Source organism: Ochotona curzoniae, unplaced genomic scaffold (genome assembly GCF_017591425.1).
Source record: "Ochotona curzoniae isolate NIBS_2020 unplaced genomic scaffold, NIBS_Ocur_1.0 scaffold_2453, whole genome shotgun sequence".
Lineage (NCBI taxonomy): Eukaryota > Metazoa > Chordata > Mammalia > Lagomorpha > Ochotonidae > Ochotona > Ochotona curzoniae.
Window position 1 is genome coordinate 9,726,569 of NW_024467094.1, and position 16,121 is coordinate 9,742,689.

At 54.9% G+C, this 16,121-nt stretch overlaps 1 protein-coding gene across 1 annotated transcript in view; it reads right to left on the reverse strand.

The window, feature by feature from the left end:
• SPNS3 (sphingolipid transporter 3 (putative)) overlaps window positions 1–12,859 on the reverse strand; it is a 48,298-nt gene extending 35,439 nt beyond the window's left edge. Inside the window, exons 1-4 of the mRNA XM_041000826.1 lie at window positions 12,655–12,859; window positions 6,247–6,312; window positions 1,020–1,156; window positions 319–470 (exon numbers count right to left, since the gene is read on the reverse strand). Coding sequence (XP_040856760.1) covers window positions 319–470; window positions 1,020–1,156; window positions 6,247–6,312; window positions 12,655–12,859 — 560 coding nt within the window. The remainder of the gene's footprint in view (window positions 1–318; window positions 471–1,019; window positions 1,157–6,246; window positions 6,313–12,654) is intronic.
• Between the last annotated feature and the right edge of the window lie 3,262 nt (window positions 12,860–16,121).

Sequence of the window (16,121 nt, forward strand, 5' to 3'; positions counted from 1 at the left end):
CACCAAAGCCTCAGTCCTGCCAGGGTACACGCCAAAGCACTGGGCCCATTCTCAGGGGTCAGTGCCCTCCCATGATTGTCAATCTCACCCTCTCAGACTAGTCCCAGAAGTGGCCTGATTCCATCTCTAAGAACCCCCACAACCTGTGCCCATCTGCAGAGGGCAAGACTGAGACTCAGGGAGGTAAAGCAACATGGCAAGGATTCTGGGCCTCGCCTTCCTTGCCACGCCCCCTCCTAGTCCCAGCCCAACACCTTGCTTCTCACAACCTTGGCCTGTTTTCCACCCAGGGCAGGGGCTCCAGGGCTGGGCACCAACCTTCCAACAGGGATGAAGATGTAGAAGACAGCCAGCACGCGGGTCCGCTGGTCCCCCACGAAGAGGTCGCCCAGCACAGTGGGCGCGATGGTGGAGTAGCTGGCCGCGCCGGTACCCACAGCCCCCCGGGACAGGAAGAAGAGCCAGGAGTACTGAGTGAGCGGGCACAAGACCACGGTGAGTGCAGAAACCGTCCATGGGACAGAGGGGCCCGAGGATTCGTCAGGATGGGGCCGAGGACAAGTGGAGACACAGGTGTTCAGGGGGTGGGGAGGGTCTCAGCCACAAGCACCTGGTGTCCACCCAGTGCACATCCCAGGCTCCCCACATCACACAAGCGCCCCCTGCTGGTGCCTTCAGCCACCGCCTGCATGGCGGGGGAGCAGAGGGGAGCTCCCTCTGGGCCTGGCCTCTGCTAACCAAGCCAGTTTCTCAACACAGCAGAGCTGGAAACGAAGCCAAGAGAAGCAACAGGAGGAGGTGCAAGAGAGGAAGCTTCCAGTTAAGAAAGTCCAACGGCTCCGCTCAGCTCGGACTCAGGCCTGTGGGGAGGCTATGCCCTCACCTCCTTCCCCATCAGCGTCTGAGCCAGCCACCTGGCCCTGACAGACCTACACCAGAGAGGAAGTGGGGAGAGGCCAGAGGCACGGAGTCTGGGGAGTCCTAGGGCTGGGGTCTGGGAGAGGGATGTGAGCACTCACCTGACTGGGGATGAAGGAGCCGGCGAGACCAGCCCCTGACCACAGCAGGAGCCCGAAGACGAGTGTGGCCTTGCGGCTGTGCCGGTCACCCAGGTAGCCAAACACAGGTGCAGACAGCAGCAGGCAGCCGATGAAGACTGGAGAGGATACACGGGGGGGTAGGCTAGGTTCCCCCACAACAGTAAGGGGGGATGGGCCGAGAGCCCCACTGGCCCAGGGGTGGGGCCTCAGCTCCAGGGCCCAAAGCTAAGGCCAATCTCACAACCTTCATCCAAGCATCCCTGTGTGCCTCGCAAGCGGCTGTCCCCTGCCAGGCTGGGGGGTGGGCAGAAGGGAAGTGGAAGGAGTACTGCCTACCAGGCGCACAGCGGATGCTGGGTTTCCCTGTGAGCCTGGGTATGGGACTGCACTGACTCCTCTACCCAGACACCTGCCTGGGAGCGGGGAGCACAGCCTGTGGCCTGGAGAAGCAAGCAATGATGATTGAGAACAGTAAGAACCAGCATGGAGATTGCAAGACAGAGGGGACCCCGGGAGGCTGGGGAAGGACTGGGTTTCCTAAGCAGACAAAACACTCGCCACTGGAACTCTGACAGTATTACATGGATTTCCAAAGCTGCATAGTGAGGGAGGGTATGTGAGGCGCCATTAAAACACCCGCACTCCGGGCCCAGCACAGTAGCCAAGTGGCTAAAGTCCTTGCCTGCACTTATTGGGATCCCATATGGGCACCGGTTCATGGCCCGGCAACCCCACTTCCCATCCAACTCCCTGCTTGTGGCCTGGGAAAGCAGTCGAGGATGGCCCAAAGCCTTGGGAACCTGTACCTGCATGGGAGACCCGGAAGAAGCTCCTGGCTTCGGATTTGCTGAGCTCCAGCCATTACAGCCACTTGGGGAATGAATCAATGGATAGAAGATCTTCCTCTCTGACTCTCCTCCTCTCTGACTTTCCAATAAAAATAAATAAATCTTAAAAAAAAAAAAAAACCCTGCACTCCATCTTGGGGTGCGTGGTTTGAGGCCTGGCACTGCTCTCGCATTCCAGGTTCTTGCTAATGCACACTTGAGGAGAAGCAGGTGATGGCCCACATACTTGGACCCATGTGGAAACCTGGAGGGAATTCTCAGGTACTAGTCTAGCCTTGCCCAGCCCTGACAGCTGGGACATGAATCGGTGCCTATATGGGGATGCTGGCACTCATAGTTGGGGATTAGCCTGTTGACCCACAAAAAAAAAAAAACACTTTGTTTACTCTTTTGTGAAGACAGAGACACCCCCACGTGTTTGCTAGATTATACTCACACCACGCATGGACAGGTGCATACATGTCCTTCTGTCCCTTTAAATAAAACCATCAGTACCACCCCTGGGAGAATGGGAATGCCTGCCTCCAACTGGGAGGGGTCATCCTCCCCACCCAGCCCAGCACTCACAGGCGTCAGGCTTTGGACGACCCTGCCCAGCACGGGAGTCTGACATTCCTGACTGACATGTTTGAAGTCCAGTGATTGTCCAGACACTGACAGCTCGGGTTTCAGTCCCTCCCAGGCTTCACAACCTGCCCTATAATATCAGCTTGAGCCCTATGCCATTGCAGAAATGAGGCCAGTTTTGACCTACAAAACCAGCGACTTAATATGGTTCAACCTACTGCTCCTGGGAGAGTAATCTGTGGTGTCAATTGCATTTAAAGTTGTAATAACACCTGCCATAATAGACCTCCAAGAAAACTGTATCAATTTACACTCATAAAGACGCGTGTGCCAGCACCCCTGCTGATACTGGGCACGACCCATCGATTCATTCTGCTCATCTTCTTTAAGAAAAAAATGATTTGTTTGTTTGTTTGTTTATTTATTTATTTATTGCAAAGTCAGATATACAGAGAGGAGGAGAGACAGAAAGAAAGATCTTCCATTCAATGATTCACTCCCCAAGTGGCCACATTGGCCAGAGCTGAGCCGATCTGAAGCCAGGAGCCCAGAGCTTCTTCCAGATCTCCCACAGTTGAGGACGGCCCAAAGCCTTGGGACCCTGCACCCATGTGGGAGACCTGGAGGAGGCTGCTAGCGCCTGGTTTGGGATCTGCTGAGCTCCATCCATTGTGGTTACTTGGGGAATGAGCCAATGGACGGAAGATCTTCCTCTCTGTCTCTCTTCCTCTCTGTATATCTGACTTTGTAATAAAAATAAATAAATCTTAAAAAAAAAAAAAAGCATTTTCCGAGTTGCTGAGCGCTTGCATGGGGTTGGGGATTCATCCCTTTCAGGCTGTAGCTCGACCTGCGGAGTCTGGAAGCTGCAGGTGCTCCTCCCGAAGGGAAGGCAGACACTCCACCAGCCCAGCCTCACCAGGTTCAAACCCCTTCTGGGACTGGTGGCAGCCAGGATCCCAGAGTTCAGAAACACGGGAGGCAGACTTGTTGGATTCCGAATCCCTGCTTCAGCATGTCCCATACGTTCTCTGAGCCTCAGCCTCCACCTCCATAAAATGGGCCTATTAAGAATCAGTGCCTCGTGGGGCTGTCCCAAAGCTGAAATGATTTACTGTTGGTGGGCCTGGCACGGCAGCTCCACAGCTAAAGTCCTTGCCTTGCATTGCATACTGGCACCTGTTGTAATCCCAGTGGCTCCACTTCCCATCCAGCTCCCTGCTTGTGGCCTGGGAAAGCAGCTGAGGACGGCCCAAAGCCTTGGGACCCTACACCCGCATGGGACACCTGGAGGAGGCTCTGAGCTCCTGGCTTTGGATCAACGCAGCTCCAGTCGTTGCGCTCACTTGGGGAGTGAATCATCAGATGGAAGATTTTCCTCTCTGTCTCTCATCTTCTCTGTATATCTTACTTTGCAATAAGAATAAATAAATCTTTAAAAAATAATAGTAATAAAAGAATAGTGCCTGGCAGTTGGTAAGGACCTGGTCTTGGTATTAATGAGTGCCTCCAGCTGTCTTGCTGGTCCATGGAGGAGGGAGTTGGGGTTGGGGGCTGATCCCTGAGTGCTTCCATACTGCTCCCTTCTCAGGGCCCCTGGTGTCATAGCCGTGAGCACCATGGCCAGAACCAGGGAAGGAAAAGGTTGACTCCGTTGCAAGTGTGAACTCTGTTCACAGTGTTGTGCCCAGGTGGGCTCACTTTGACCACAGCCCACCCAGAGCTAGGGCCGACAGAGTGCCCAGGGGCCAGCAGGGCTCTCCCCCCCAAGCTCTCCCTCCAGAGCCCCACTCCACTCCTCAAAAAACAAAAACAAAACAAACAAAAAAAAAAACAAGGTCAAGATTATTTGGAGAATGACACAGAGAGAAAGGACAAAAAAGAAAGATCTCCCATCCTCGGGTTCAGGTGCACTCAGATCCAGAACAGCCAGGCCTGGGCCAGACCAAAGCCAGGAACCCAGAATAATCAACCCAGGTCTCCCAACCTCCCAACCTCCTCCCAGGTCATCAACGGCAGGGACCCAAGCCCTTGAGCCTTCCCCCTGCCTCCCAGGATGGGCAGTGAGCAGGAAGCTAGACCGGAAGTCAAGCAAGGACTGGAGCTCACACACTCCACAAGTGGTGTCCCAAGCAATGCCAAAGGTCCCCCCACATCCCCTCAAACACACACACTATCTTATAAGAGCGCCCATAAATTCCATAAGGAGCATCCGGATGGGGGTCCTGGGACAAATGCCGGCAAGACAAAGGAGAAAACCCGCTTGAAGCTGTATTTTTCAGCCACATCCTAGGGGCTGGAGACCGAGTTCTCCTAGCTGATAGACGTGTCTGCAGAATGTAAGGGTTAAGCCGGGGCTCCTGAGCCAACCCAGCCGCACCAATCGCTCAGATCTAAGAAAAAACGCCAGCTTCCTTCTCTTCAGTGAAGTCAGTGCTGATAACACTATCTCCCTCCCAGATTCTCAGTATAGATAAGCCGCAGACAGTCGGGCACAGGGCACAGCGGGACAGCAAGACAAGGCCTGACCCAGGACATGGCCATGTGCCCAGAGGAGGGACAGAGCACTGGATGCTGATGGCACGCCAGTGTCCTAGATCAGACGGTCTTAGTTGGAGTCGCTGCTGGACCTTCAGGTCCAACTTCCTGCTAAAGGCAGGAGCAGGTCGTGGCCCAAGGACTTAGGTTCCTGCCACCCATGAGGGAGATCACGCAGAGCCCCTGGCTCCTGGCTTTGGCCTGGCCCAGTCCCAGGCTTTGCAGGCATTTGGGGGAGTGAGCCAGTGGATGGAAGCAAGCTTTCTGTAAGAGCAGTCAACAGACCCAGCGCGATGGCTCAGTTGATTTCCTTATCTTCCAAGTGCCAGCATCCCATATGGACACTGGCTCAAGTCTCAGCTGCTCCACTTCCCGTCCAGCTCCCTGCTTGTGGCCTGGGAAAGCAGTCAAGGGCGGCCCAAGGCCTTGGGACCCTGCACTCGCATGGGAGACGTGGAGAAGGCTCCTGACTCCTGGCTTTGGATCAGTTTAGCCATTGTGGCCACTTAGGAAGTGAATCACTGGATGGAAGATCTTCGTCTCTGTCTCTCCCCCCCTCTGTATAGCTGACCTTCCAATAAAAATAAAATAAAATAAAACATAATCTTATTATATGAAAAGTAAAAGAAAGGCAGATCTACAGACAGACCCCGGCGCTTGAAGCAGGTGGATTAGTCATTCAAACCATTGTGCCAGGCCCATGTTTGTTTTTAACTAAAAGAGCTAGCCAGGTCCTGTAAAGGGGAGGGGGTGTGAGAACCCACAGGATGAGTGGACGTGGGCTCACAGGCAGATCCGTGTCAGAAACGAAAGGCACAGAATTCGGGACATGCACACAGCTCCCTCCACTCCACACTAGGTGTTCAGGATGCCACCGGTGATTTTTGCACAGCCCTTGGGGAGCCATGTTCCTAGTGTGGAGAGGGTGTACTGTGAGGCAGAGAGAGAGTCCTAAGACAGAAACCCTAATGCTGACTGTAGCTTGGAGGTGCCCAGGTGTGCGCACACGGGCAGGCATACGGGTGTCATGTATTATAAACACAGGTGCACACATGTAGTGTGTGTGCACACATGGGACACCTCTGAGCTACCGCGGGTGCTGGGACCTTTCCTGTCTCCCTCACTTGGCCTGCACACTTCCCTCCATCCAGGGGTTGCTCCCCATGCTCCACCTGCTGCTCTATGCCAGGGGACACAGCGGGGCAGCGTTCCCAGCCAGCAGAAGCTCACGGCCCCAGCTCCACACTCCTTACCCGTCTGAAGTAAGCCGGCGTGGCTGTCACCAATCTGAAAAGTCTCCTGCACGTCCAGCAGAACTCCTGAGGGCAGGGATGGCGTCCAGGGAATGAGCAGCGGCCTGCACAGCCCCCAGAGGGTGCCCCCCTGCACATGCGTACTCACACACACTCCTGAGCACAGCACGCATGGATGCAAGCGCCTGGAGGCACATGCATGTGTGTGTGTTCACATACAACCATGCGTACATAAACATGCAGAGACACATACAAGGGCATTTGGGGAGCCGGTAGAGAGGCGGGGGGCGGGGGGGGCGGGTCACGCAGCACCTGGGACACTCTGTCGGAATGCCTGGTTCGCTTCTAGATTCCAGCTTTTTGCTAGTGAGCACTCCGGGGAGGCAGAAGGGATGGCTCAAGCACCTAGGCCACTGCACCAGCACAGAGGACCTGGGTCCCAGGCGCCTGGCTTCTAACCTGTCCCACTCATGGCCATGGCAGACACATGGGGAGCAAATCAGTAGGTAGAAGATCCCTGTATCTCTTTGTGAATTCCTGTTTCTTTCTTTGTTTAGCTTTATATAAATTTTATTTTTGATGATGTTTACATAGTTGATTAGGGGAAAGTGGGTGAGGCTGTTGTTTCCAAATTTTCTTTTTCTTCGTTCTGCATCTGGGGGAAGGGGGAAGGGAGCCTCCCAACAGCCCCAGTACCCTGGGATGGGGAACGGCCGCCCGATGTCATCGCAGGGTCCCCGACATGGAGCAGGCCCTGCTCAGGTGGTGTCAATAATTCTGAAATGCTGTCGATCTTGTCACTCCTGTAAGCACAGCGCCCTTGTTGTGGAAGCCCCTCAGAAGTCACTCCTCACCTGCTACACATGCCCTCAGCGGTCCTCTCTCCCACATTCCCTTGCTCCTTCCCCTAACACTGTCACTGCACCCTGGAGTGCTTGGGTCCCCCAGCCCAGCCTTCCTAAGCCCCATCTTCCTGTGGGATGGTGTGCTGGCCCGGAATTCTGCCCGCCCACCAGGGTCCCAAGCTCCTGGAACCTATGCTGGTTCATAGACTATCCTAGGTCTCTCCCCTCCCCTCACCCCGCACCCCACCTGAGCCCAAGGACATGGGGAAATGCCCACGCTCGCTCTGCCTGCCTGGGCATGAACCACCAGGTCCCCGCACGTCCCCGCCAGCTCCGCACCTCCGACACCCATGGAGGGCGCAGAACGGCTCCAGTTTCCTTCTAAGGTGCCCTCTGGGAAGCGGCAGGCTATGGCTGAGTGCCTGGGCCCGGCACCTGTGTGGGAGATCCAGCCTGCGTGCAGGGCTTGGAGCATCAGCCCGCGGGCCCCGCTATCGCAGGATTTGGCAAGTGAACCACAAGATGGAGGTGTCAGTCTCTGTGCCTTCCAAATCAAATACAGACATAAAGAAATCGTTTTTAAATGTGTGGAAATGGGCCAGTGACGTGACCTAGCTAGTTAAGCTGCCACCTGCAGGCTGGCAACCTATGGGCACTGGTTCTAGTCTTGGCTGCTCCACTTCCACTCATGTGCCTGGGAAAGTAGCCAAAGATGGTCCAAGTCCTTGGGCCCCTGGCAGAAACTCCTGCCTCCTGGCTTCAGAGTGACCCAGCTCCAGTGACTGCAGTCATTTAGAGAATGAACAAAAAGGTAGAGATCTCTCTGTCTCAACTTTATCTTTCAAATAAACGCATATTTTTAAATGTCTAAAAAATGGAATCAAAAGATTATTTTGATATGAAAAATTTTTTAAATCCAGGTGTTTGAGGACTTCTCAAAGAGTTCCTGTAAAGTGTTCATTATGAAAAAAACAGAGGGCCCGGCACCATAGCGTAGTGGTTAAAGTCCTCGCCTTGCACACCTGGAATCCTATATGGGCGCCGGTTCTATCCCGGTAATCCCGCTTCCCATCCAGCTCCCTGCTTGTGGCCTGGGAAGGCAGTCAAGGACGGCCCAAAGCTTTGGGACCCTGCACCCACATGGAAATCCGGAAGAGGCTCCTGGCTCCTGGCTCCTGGCTTTGGATCAGCTCAGCTCAAGCCACTGCGGCCACTTGGGGAGTGAACCAGCAGATGGAAGATCTTCCTCTCTGTCTCTCCTTCTCTCTGTATATCTGACTTCCCAATAAAAATAATTAAAAGGTAGAAATTTGTTATTCTTAAACAAGAAAAAGACATGCTTCAAACTTTTTAAAGTTTATCTTTTAATTCCATTTTTCTGTAAACTTTTAAAAATTTGTTATGTATTTATGTGATAGGCAGAGAGAGAGAGAGACAGAGAGAGCCGGCCCCCTTCCCAGATGCCTGCAGTGGGTGGGGAACTCTGTCCAAGTCTCCCACACGGTGGCAGGGACCAACCACCTGAGCCACCGCTGCCACCTCGCAGTGTGTGTGCAGTGGGAGGACGCCAGCATCAGGCCCCAGAGACCGACATCCCAAGCAGCACCCTGACCGCTGGGCCAACACCTGCCTTCATTTCATCTTGGGTTTTCTTTTCCTTTCCCACCAGTGTTTCCAAGTGCCCTCACGTGTACACACCAACACATTTGCAAAGGCGCAGGAGCCTGAACTCACATGCGCACACACTGAGCAGGACGCACCGACATGCGGGCTGCCATTCACCCCGTATCCCGAGCAGCGGGCAGCTCCTCGGTGCGCTGTGCACACTCACCCAGCTGTGCAAGCCCCCGCACCTGCACTACGCAGCAAGTGCACAACAGCCACTCGTGGATGCACACACCCACGTGCAAGCGTGTTCATGCCAAGGCATACAGCACCTGGCCGGAACACATACCCACACAGGCTTGTTCTCGCACAAGCATGGGAAAGCTCACACAGAGGCTTCCAGAACTCGGGCCCAACCTCAGTCTCCATGCCCTCAGCGAGCCAAAACCCTGCTCAGTCCTGCAGAAGCCTGAGACCCCAGCAACGTCTTACAAAGCTCCAGGCTACGGCAGACAAAGCATCGGAGCCCCCCGACACCAGGCTCTGCTCCCTAAAATCACCTTAGGTCCTCAGGCCTTGCCTGGACCTGTGGCACCCGCTCCTGTGACGCTTGTGGCTGTCTTCCTGTCATTGTCCCTTGCAGACAGGGGAGAGGGAGAGGCAAGCGATGGACACAGCCATGTGATTGTCATCTTAAGGGGAGGCAGGCGCTGTTACTGTCCCCAGGATGCAGAAAACGGGCTCCAGCTGCCCATGACGCCTTACTGGGGCTGCTAGTCGGATCCTGACCAGAGGCAGCAGCAAAGGTGGGAGCAGAAGCCCATGAGGGCCCAGTGCCCACAGCTCCAGGACATACCCACAGACAGCTGGAGAGCAACCACTTGGAGCCATGATGCTAAATATGTTTGAGGGGACAGCTGATTTGGGCCAATTGTCTCAGCATTCATCCCCATGTGTTAACTACTATGTCCTTTTCCCTCTTGCGTTTTTTTTTTTAACATTTATTTATTATTTGAATGACAGAATTAGAGAGAGAAACAGAGATAACCTGTGCCTGGCCCTGTACTTGTTAGCACATACAAGAAGTTTCTTTGGAGATCTTCCTAATCTAAATGCTGGACTCAGAACCCTAATGAAGAAAAGAGAGAAGACAGAACAGGTCAACCAACCATCTCAGCTATGATGGACTATGTCAATCAGTGGATTTTTCAAAGACCTCATAGTGCTTGGAGTGGCAAGATTGACAGCGATTCATAACTGTTGCAACATCAAAACCACTCGAGCAAGAACCTCAGAGCATGCCCTACACCCGGGACTTGGGGAGGGTGGGAAATTGGGTGGGCCTTCTCCCTTAATACCCCCCTTTTAAACATGAAGGTAACAATATGGAAAACATACTAGTATTATCCACTTTCCTGTAGCCCTTGAACCTTCTTACTCTAAGTATGTAAAGAATATAAAAATAAATTTTATTAATAAAAAAAAAAAGAATTTCTATTTAGGGTCCAGCACGGTAGCCTAGTAGCTAAAGTCCTGGCTTCACCTGAATGCACTGGGATCCCATATGGGCACTGGTTCTAATCCCAGCAGCTCCACTTCCCATCCAGCTCCCTGGTTGGGAAAGCAGTCAAGGACGGCCCAAAGCCTTGGGGCCCTACACCTGCATGGGAGACCTGGAGGAGGCTCCTGGCTCCTGGCTTTAGATTGGCTCAGCTCTGGTCACTGCAGCTGCTTGGGAAGTGAATCAGCGGATGGAAGATTTTCTTCCTCTCTGTCTCTCCTCCTCTCGTGTATCTGACTTTCCAATAAAAATAAATAAATCTTTAGGAAAAAAAATGTTCTATTTTTTCTTTAATTGGAAAGGCAGATGTACAGAGAGGAGAGACAAAAACAAACATCTTTTGTCTACTGGGTCGCTCGCCAAGAGGCTGTGATGGCCACAGCCAAGCTGACCCAAAGCCAGGAGCTTCTTCCGAGTCTCCCGCATGGGTGCAGGGTCCCAAGCACTTGGGCCATCTTGCTCAGCTCCCTCAGGCCACAGGCAGGGAGCTGGATGGGGAGTGGGGGGCAGCTGGGATAAGAACATATGGGATCCCAGCAGCTGCAAGGCAAGGATTTAGCCACTAGGCTACCACGCCGGGTCCAACAGAGAGAATCTTTCATCTGCTGTTTCACTCTCCAAATGTCTCCTCAAAAGTTTCTAACAACCACATCTGGGCCGCAGCAGAGCCAGGAGCTGGGAGCTCCCTTCCGGTCTCCCACATGGGCCCAGGGACCTGAACACTCAGACCGTCCTCCGCTGCTTTCCCAGGAGCGTAAGTAGAAAACTGGATCAGAAGTGGAACAGCCAGGACTGGAATCTGCACTCACACAGCGCTAGACTCGTAAGTGTGGCTTAGCCCACCACACCGCAGTATACCTACCCTCCCCTCGGACGTCCCAGCCCCCGTGGGGTGACAGCAGCCCCACACAGCAGGCACTGAGGAGTGAAAAAGCAGACACAAGCCCGGAGTGTAAGTCAGTCAACAAACAGTCCTTACAGAAATAGGGACTCAACCCACTTTGCCATCTTCTCCTGGGCTCTCCCGGCCACGCGGCCCAGTCACCAGGCTTGGGGAACGAGAGGTGGTAGGGGGGCTGGTTTCTGCAAACCCGCTCCCAGGACCCACACACAGAGGCAGTCCTGGGAGGGAGGGCAGTGGCAGGCAGGACTCCCGGGACACACAGCCCAGGTGAGGGGCAGGCAAGGGCCAGCCGCACCTCTCCTGTCCTGCCCTCGACCTGTCCTCCGGCCTAGCACTGCTTGGCAGCCCCCGATCATTTTGCCTCCGTGAGCGGCACATCCCTGTACTCAGGCCCCCTTACAGGGCAACCATGGGTCCTAGAGGTGGAAATGCCAGTTCAGGTGCCCGCACTGCTCATCAGAGGCTTGCTGTTTACGGGTGCCAGGGATGGTTGATATGGTTGGATCCCTACCACTCATGTGGGAGACCCGGCCTGAATCCCCAGGTCCAGGCTTCTCACTCTGTCCCTCTGTATCTTTGCTGTATAAATAATCTTAAAAAGAGAGAGAGAGAGAGAGAGAGAGAAGAGTTGGAGCTGGCATCATGGCTCAACTGGCTAATCCTCCACCTTCAAGCGTCAGCATCCCATATAGGTGCTGGTTCATGTTCCAACTGCTCCACTTCTCATCCAGCTCCCTGCTTACGACCCAAAGCCTTGAGACCCCATGCCTGTGTGAGAGACCCAGAAGAAGCTCCTGGCTCCTGGCTCCTGGCTTCAGATTGGCTCAGCTCCAGCCATTGAGGCCATTTGGGGAGTGAACCAGAAGATAGACGATCTTTCTGTCTCTCCTTTCTGGAGTGCTGCCTTTCAAATAAGGAAAAAAAATGCTCCTGCTCTCCCTGGTCCCTGGCAGCTCACGAACTTGCCCCAAACCCGTTCTCTGTCCTCCCTCCCACCCCCACTCAGCGCACACGCTCCACTTGTGAATCTGAAATCGGACTGACCCCAGTCTCCAGATTCCCTCCCTACCCTGAACCCCTGTCCTTCCACCCTTCACAGTGCAACCCACACGGCCCATTGCCTCTGAGTTGTCCCTGAGCCCTCAGCCATCAGGCCTGGTGGTCACCTTCAAGGGACTTGCACATGTGTTCCCCTGTCTGCAGCCTCCCCAGGGTCCCAAGACCCACAGCCGCTCCCTGTGAATCCAGCTGGCCACTGCTGACCAGAGCCCGGGCTCAGGGGTGACCAGCAATGCCCCACCTGGCCAGTGCCCTCTTGTCTGCCCACACCTGCTGGCCCCAAGCCTCTTCCCTCTGCCCTGGCATCTGTAGGTCCCAACTCCTCTTAGTCCCTACCTCAAGAAAAGGTTAGAATAAATAAATGAATGACAGAAGACAAGCAAGCTGAATGAATGAGTGAGGGCAGGAGCATGCCCGCCCCACGCCCTGCTCACCTGCGATGATGAACCAGTTCATGTAATTCAACAGGTTGACGTAGCAGAGGACAGCAGCGGCTGTGTGCGCTCTCCAGGGGGGCACGCTCCAGGGGGCCCCCAGGGGACCCCGACCCGCCGCTGAGGGTCCCTGACTCTGGCCTGGCCCCGGGGACTGGCCGCCCTGCAGCCCTTCTGGCCCAGACTCGGGCCACTCGGCTGACATCACCCCACACTGGAGGCTCCCGTCCCCGCACGGTGCGGTGCAGGGCTAAAGCCCGAACTGGCTGGCGGCTCCCTTCGCAGGTTCCCGCCGAGCCCACCGCAGTGTGGCCGGTGGGGTTTCACCACCCTCAGCCCAGGAGGCCTGCTCGGGGGAAGAGGGCCACTGGCAACTCGACTCTGGGGAACCAGGCAGTTGCGTGCGCCCCGTGATGGGACCTGCAACCACAGGACAGCAGTGTGAAAGAGAAGTGACCAGGGCAGGAAATGAGACAAGCCTGCAGATGCCCCCCTCGCTGACAGAGGGCCAGGCTGCCTGCAGAAGTCCTGGGCGGAGGCCGGGCCTTGCCCCTGCTCAGGGCAGGCAGCAGGTGTGGGGTTAGAGTCTGAGAAGGCTTCATCTGCTCGGTCCCTGCCTGCAAAACCCCAGAGGAGGCAGGGGCCGCCCAAGGGTGCCAGCACCAGGGGGCAGGTTAAGCTGATGCCTGTAACACTGGCATCTCAAGCAGACACCGGGGATTCGAGTCCCGTCTAGTGGCCTGGGAACGCAGCAGGGAATGGCCCCAGTTTTTTGGGTTCCTGTTTCCACACAGGAGACCCAGATGAAGCTCCTGGCGCCAGGCTGCAGCCTGGCGCAGCTCCAATGATCACATTCATTTGGGAAGTCAACCAGCGGATGGAAGAGCTCTGTGTCTCTCCCTCTCTCTCTCTCTCTCTATGAAAGTCTGCCTTTCAAATAAATAAATCTTTAGAAACAAATTTCCAAAAAGCAATGGATGTGAATTCTCACAAAGGCATTGAAAACCCCAGGTTCTGGATGACGGACCAGTGTAACTCAGCAGGTGATACAGCAGAGAACGACAGCCAAAAACAACACAGGCGCCAAAGAAACCCAGCGATGCTGAAGCAGCACCCCGCACAGCAGCAAAGGGACAGGAAGCAGAACGGAGCACCACAGCCTCGGAATCTCACGGCTAGGACCGCACCAGCTGAAGTTGGTGCATTTTCAGGAAGTTTCCTTGGCCCCCACAAGCTCCAGTGGACAGACTGTGCGCAGACGTCAACAGCGACATCGTGTGGTCGTGGGCGGCAATTACAGCCACTCCGAACGGAACGGAATCCTGAAACTTCTGGTTAATTCAGAATGGTCTCCACGTCTTGGATTGGCTGCTAAAAGGCAAAAATGACAAGCCACGGGCCCGGCGCAGTAGCCTAGCAGCTAAAGTCCTCGCCTTGCACACGCCGACATCCCATATGGCACCAGTTTGTGACCTGGGAGGCCCCGCTTCCCACCCAGCTCCCTGCTTGTGGCCTGGGAAAGCAGTCAAGGATGGCCCAAAGCCTTGGGACCATGCACCCATGTGGGAGACCCAGAAGAGGTTCCTGGCTCCTGGTTTTGGATCAGCTCAACTCTAGCTGTTGTGGCCACTTGGGGAGTGAATCATCGGACAAATCATCGGACTCTCTGTCTCTACTCCTCTCTGTATATCCGACTGATAAAAATAAATAAATCTTCTTTAAAAAAAAAAAGGAATGATATGCCACACGGGAAAATCAGAGTTGTTATCATATTTCATACAAAGTGATGGGACCAACGTGTGTACACAGCATGTACACTTGATGAAAGTGCAGAATTTGGGGCCCGGTGCAGTAGCCTGGTGGTTAAAGTCCTTACCTTGCATGCACCGGGATCCCATATGGGCACCAGTTCTAATCCCAGCAGCTCCACTTCCCATCCAGATCCCTGCTTGTGCCCTGGAAGGGCAGTGGAGGACGGTCTAAAACCTTGTCTCTGAACCCAAGTGGGAGACCCAAAGTAGCTCCAGGCTCCAGGATTAGACTGGTCCTACCCTGTCTGTTGTGGCTATTCGAGGAGTGAACCAACACATGGAAGATGTGTGTGTGTCCCTCTCTATGTGTAACTCCACATGTCTTCCTCTTTTTTAAAAGATTTGTTTAATTTTAGGAAAGGCAGATTTACAGAGGAGAGACAGAGGGAAAGATCTTCCGTCCGATGATTCACTCCCCAAGCAGCTGCAATGGCCGATGCTGAGCCGATCTGAAGCCAGGAGCCAGGAGCCTCTTCCGAATCTCCCACGCGGGTGCAGGTCCCAAGGCTTTGGGCCATCCTCGACTGCTTTTCCAGGCCACAGGCAGGAGCTGGGTGGGAAGCGGGGCCTCCAGGCCATGAATCGGCGCCCATATGGGATCCCAGCACATGCAAGGCGAGGATTTAGCTGCTCATCTATCCCACCAGGCCCGTAACTCTGCATTTCAAATAAATAAAATAAATAATTTTTTTTTAAACTTTCATGTCAGGAGTGGGATAAAATAAATAAATCTTAAAAGCGATTCCATATTGCCGAGCATCTCTCCTGCTCTCGGGTGCTCAGTTCCCATCCTTCCAGCAGTGGGGTCCCAGCACCCCCAGCCCCCTAAGTCCCCTCAGGGTCCATGCCTCCCAGTGGGCAGGAGAGAAGAACAAACACAGGGCCCATCCTCCAGCCAGCTTCTCTGCCTCAATTCCCTCCCTCTGGCTCCCAGCTCCTAAAGACCAGCGCAGCTGGGCCTTCCCCCTGTCAGCAGCCTGTCTCCCCACCACACCTCCAAGGCCTGTGCTCCCACCCCCAGTGCCCACAATCACAGCATCTACATCCCTCTGCTGTTAGGGTGCCCCCGGACACCCCAGGCCTTGCTCTGTCCTCTCTGCAGCAACCCTCAAAGCCCCCTGCCGCCCTTAGTCTGTCGTGTCAGGTCCTGCTCACCTCCCGGCTGAGGCAGCTCGAGATCTCAGAGGATGGAGGTCACCAGCCGCCCTCCTGGCCAGCGAGACCCAGTGGCCGCCTCTGTCCCTCGCTCTCAGCCTCAGCAGCCCATGCTGCCCCTGCCCTCCAGCATCCTGCTCTCCTGCAAGCCTCAAGCAGCCGGCCCTGGCCTGCATTTCCTTCCCTCTCGAGGTCCCCAGAGCTCGCCCGGAGGCTGTCTTCCGTGGCTCCCTCTGGCCTCCTCCCAGGAGCTCCCAGAGCTGAACCGCAGGCCAGTTTCGCCCAAGTATTACTCTCCCATTGCCAGTCTCCTCCCTTCTGTGCCCCCTGCAAGGCTGGCAGGACACGCACACACCCCTTGCCCGGAAACACAGTTCCTGCTACCTCCTCTGCACTTTCAGCCACCCAGATGTTCAAGTCAAAATTGAATCCTGGGCCCGGTGCTGTGGCCTAATGGCTAATGTGTCCTCACCTTGAGTGCACAGGGATCCCAAATGGTAC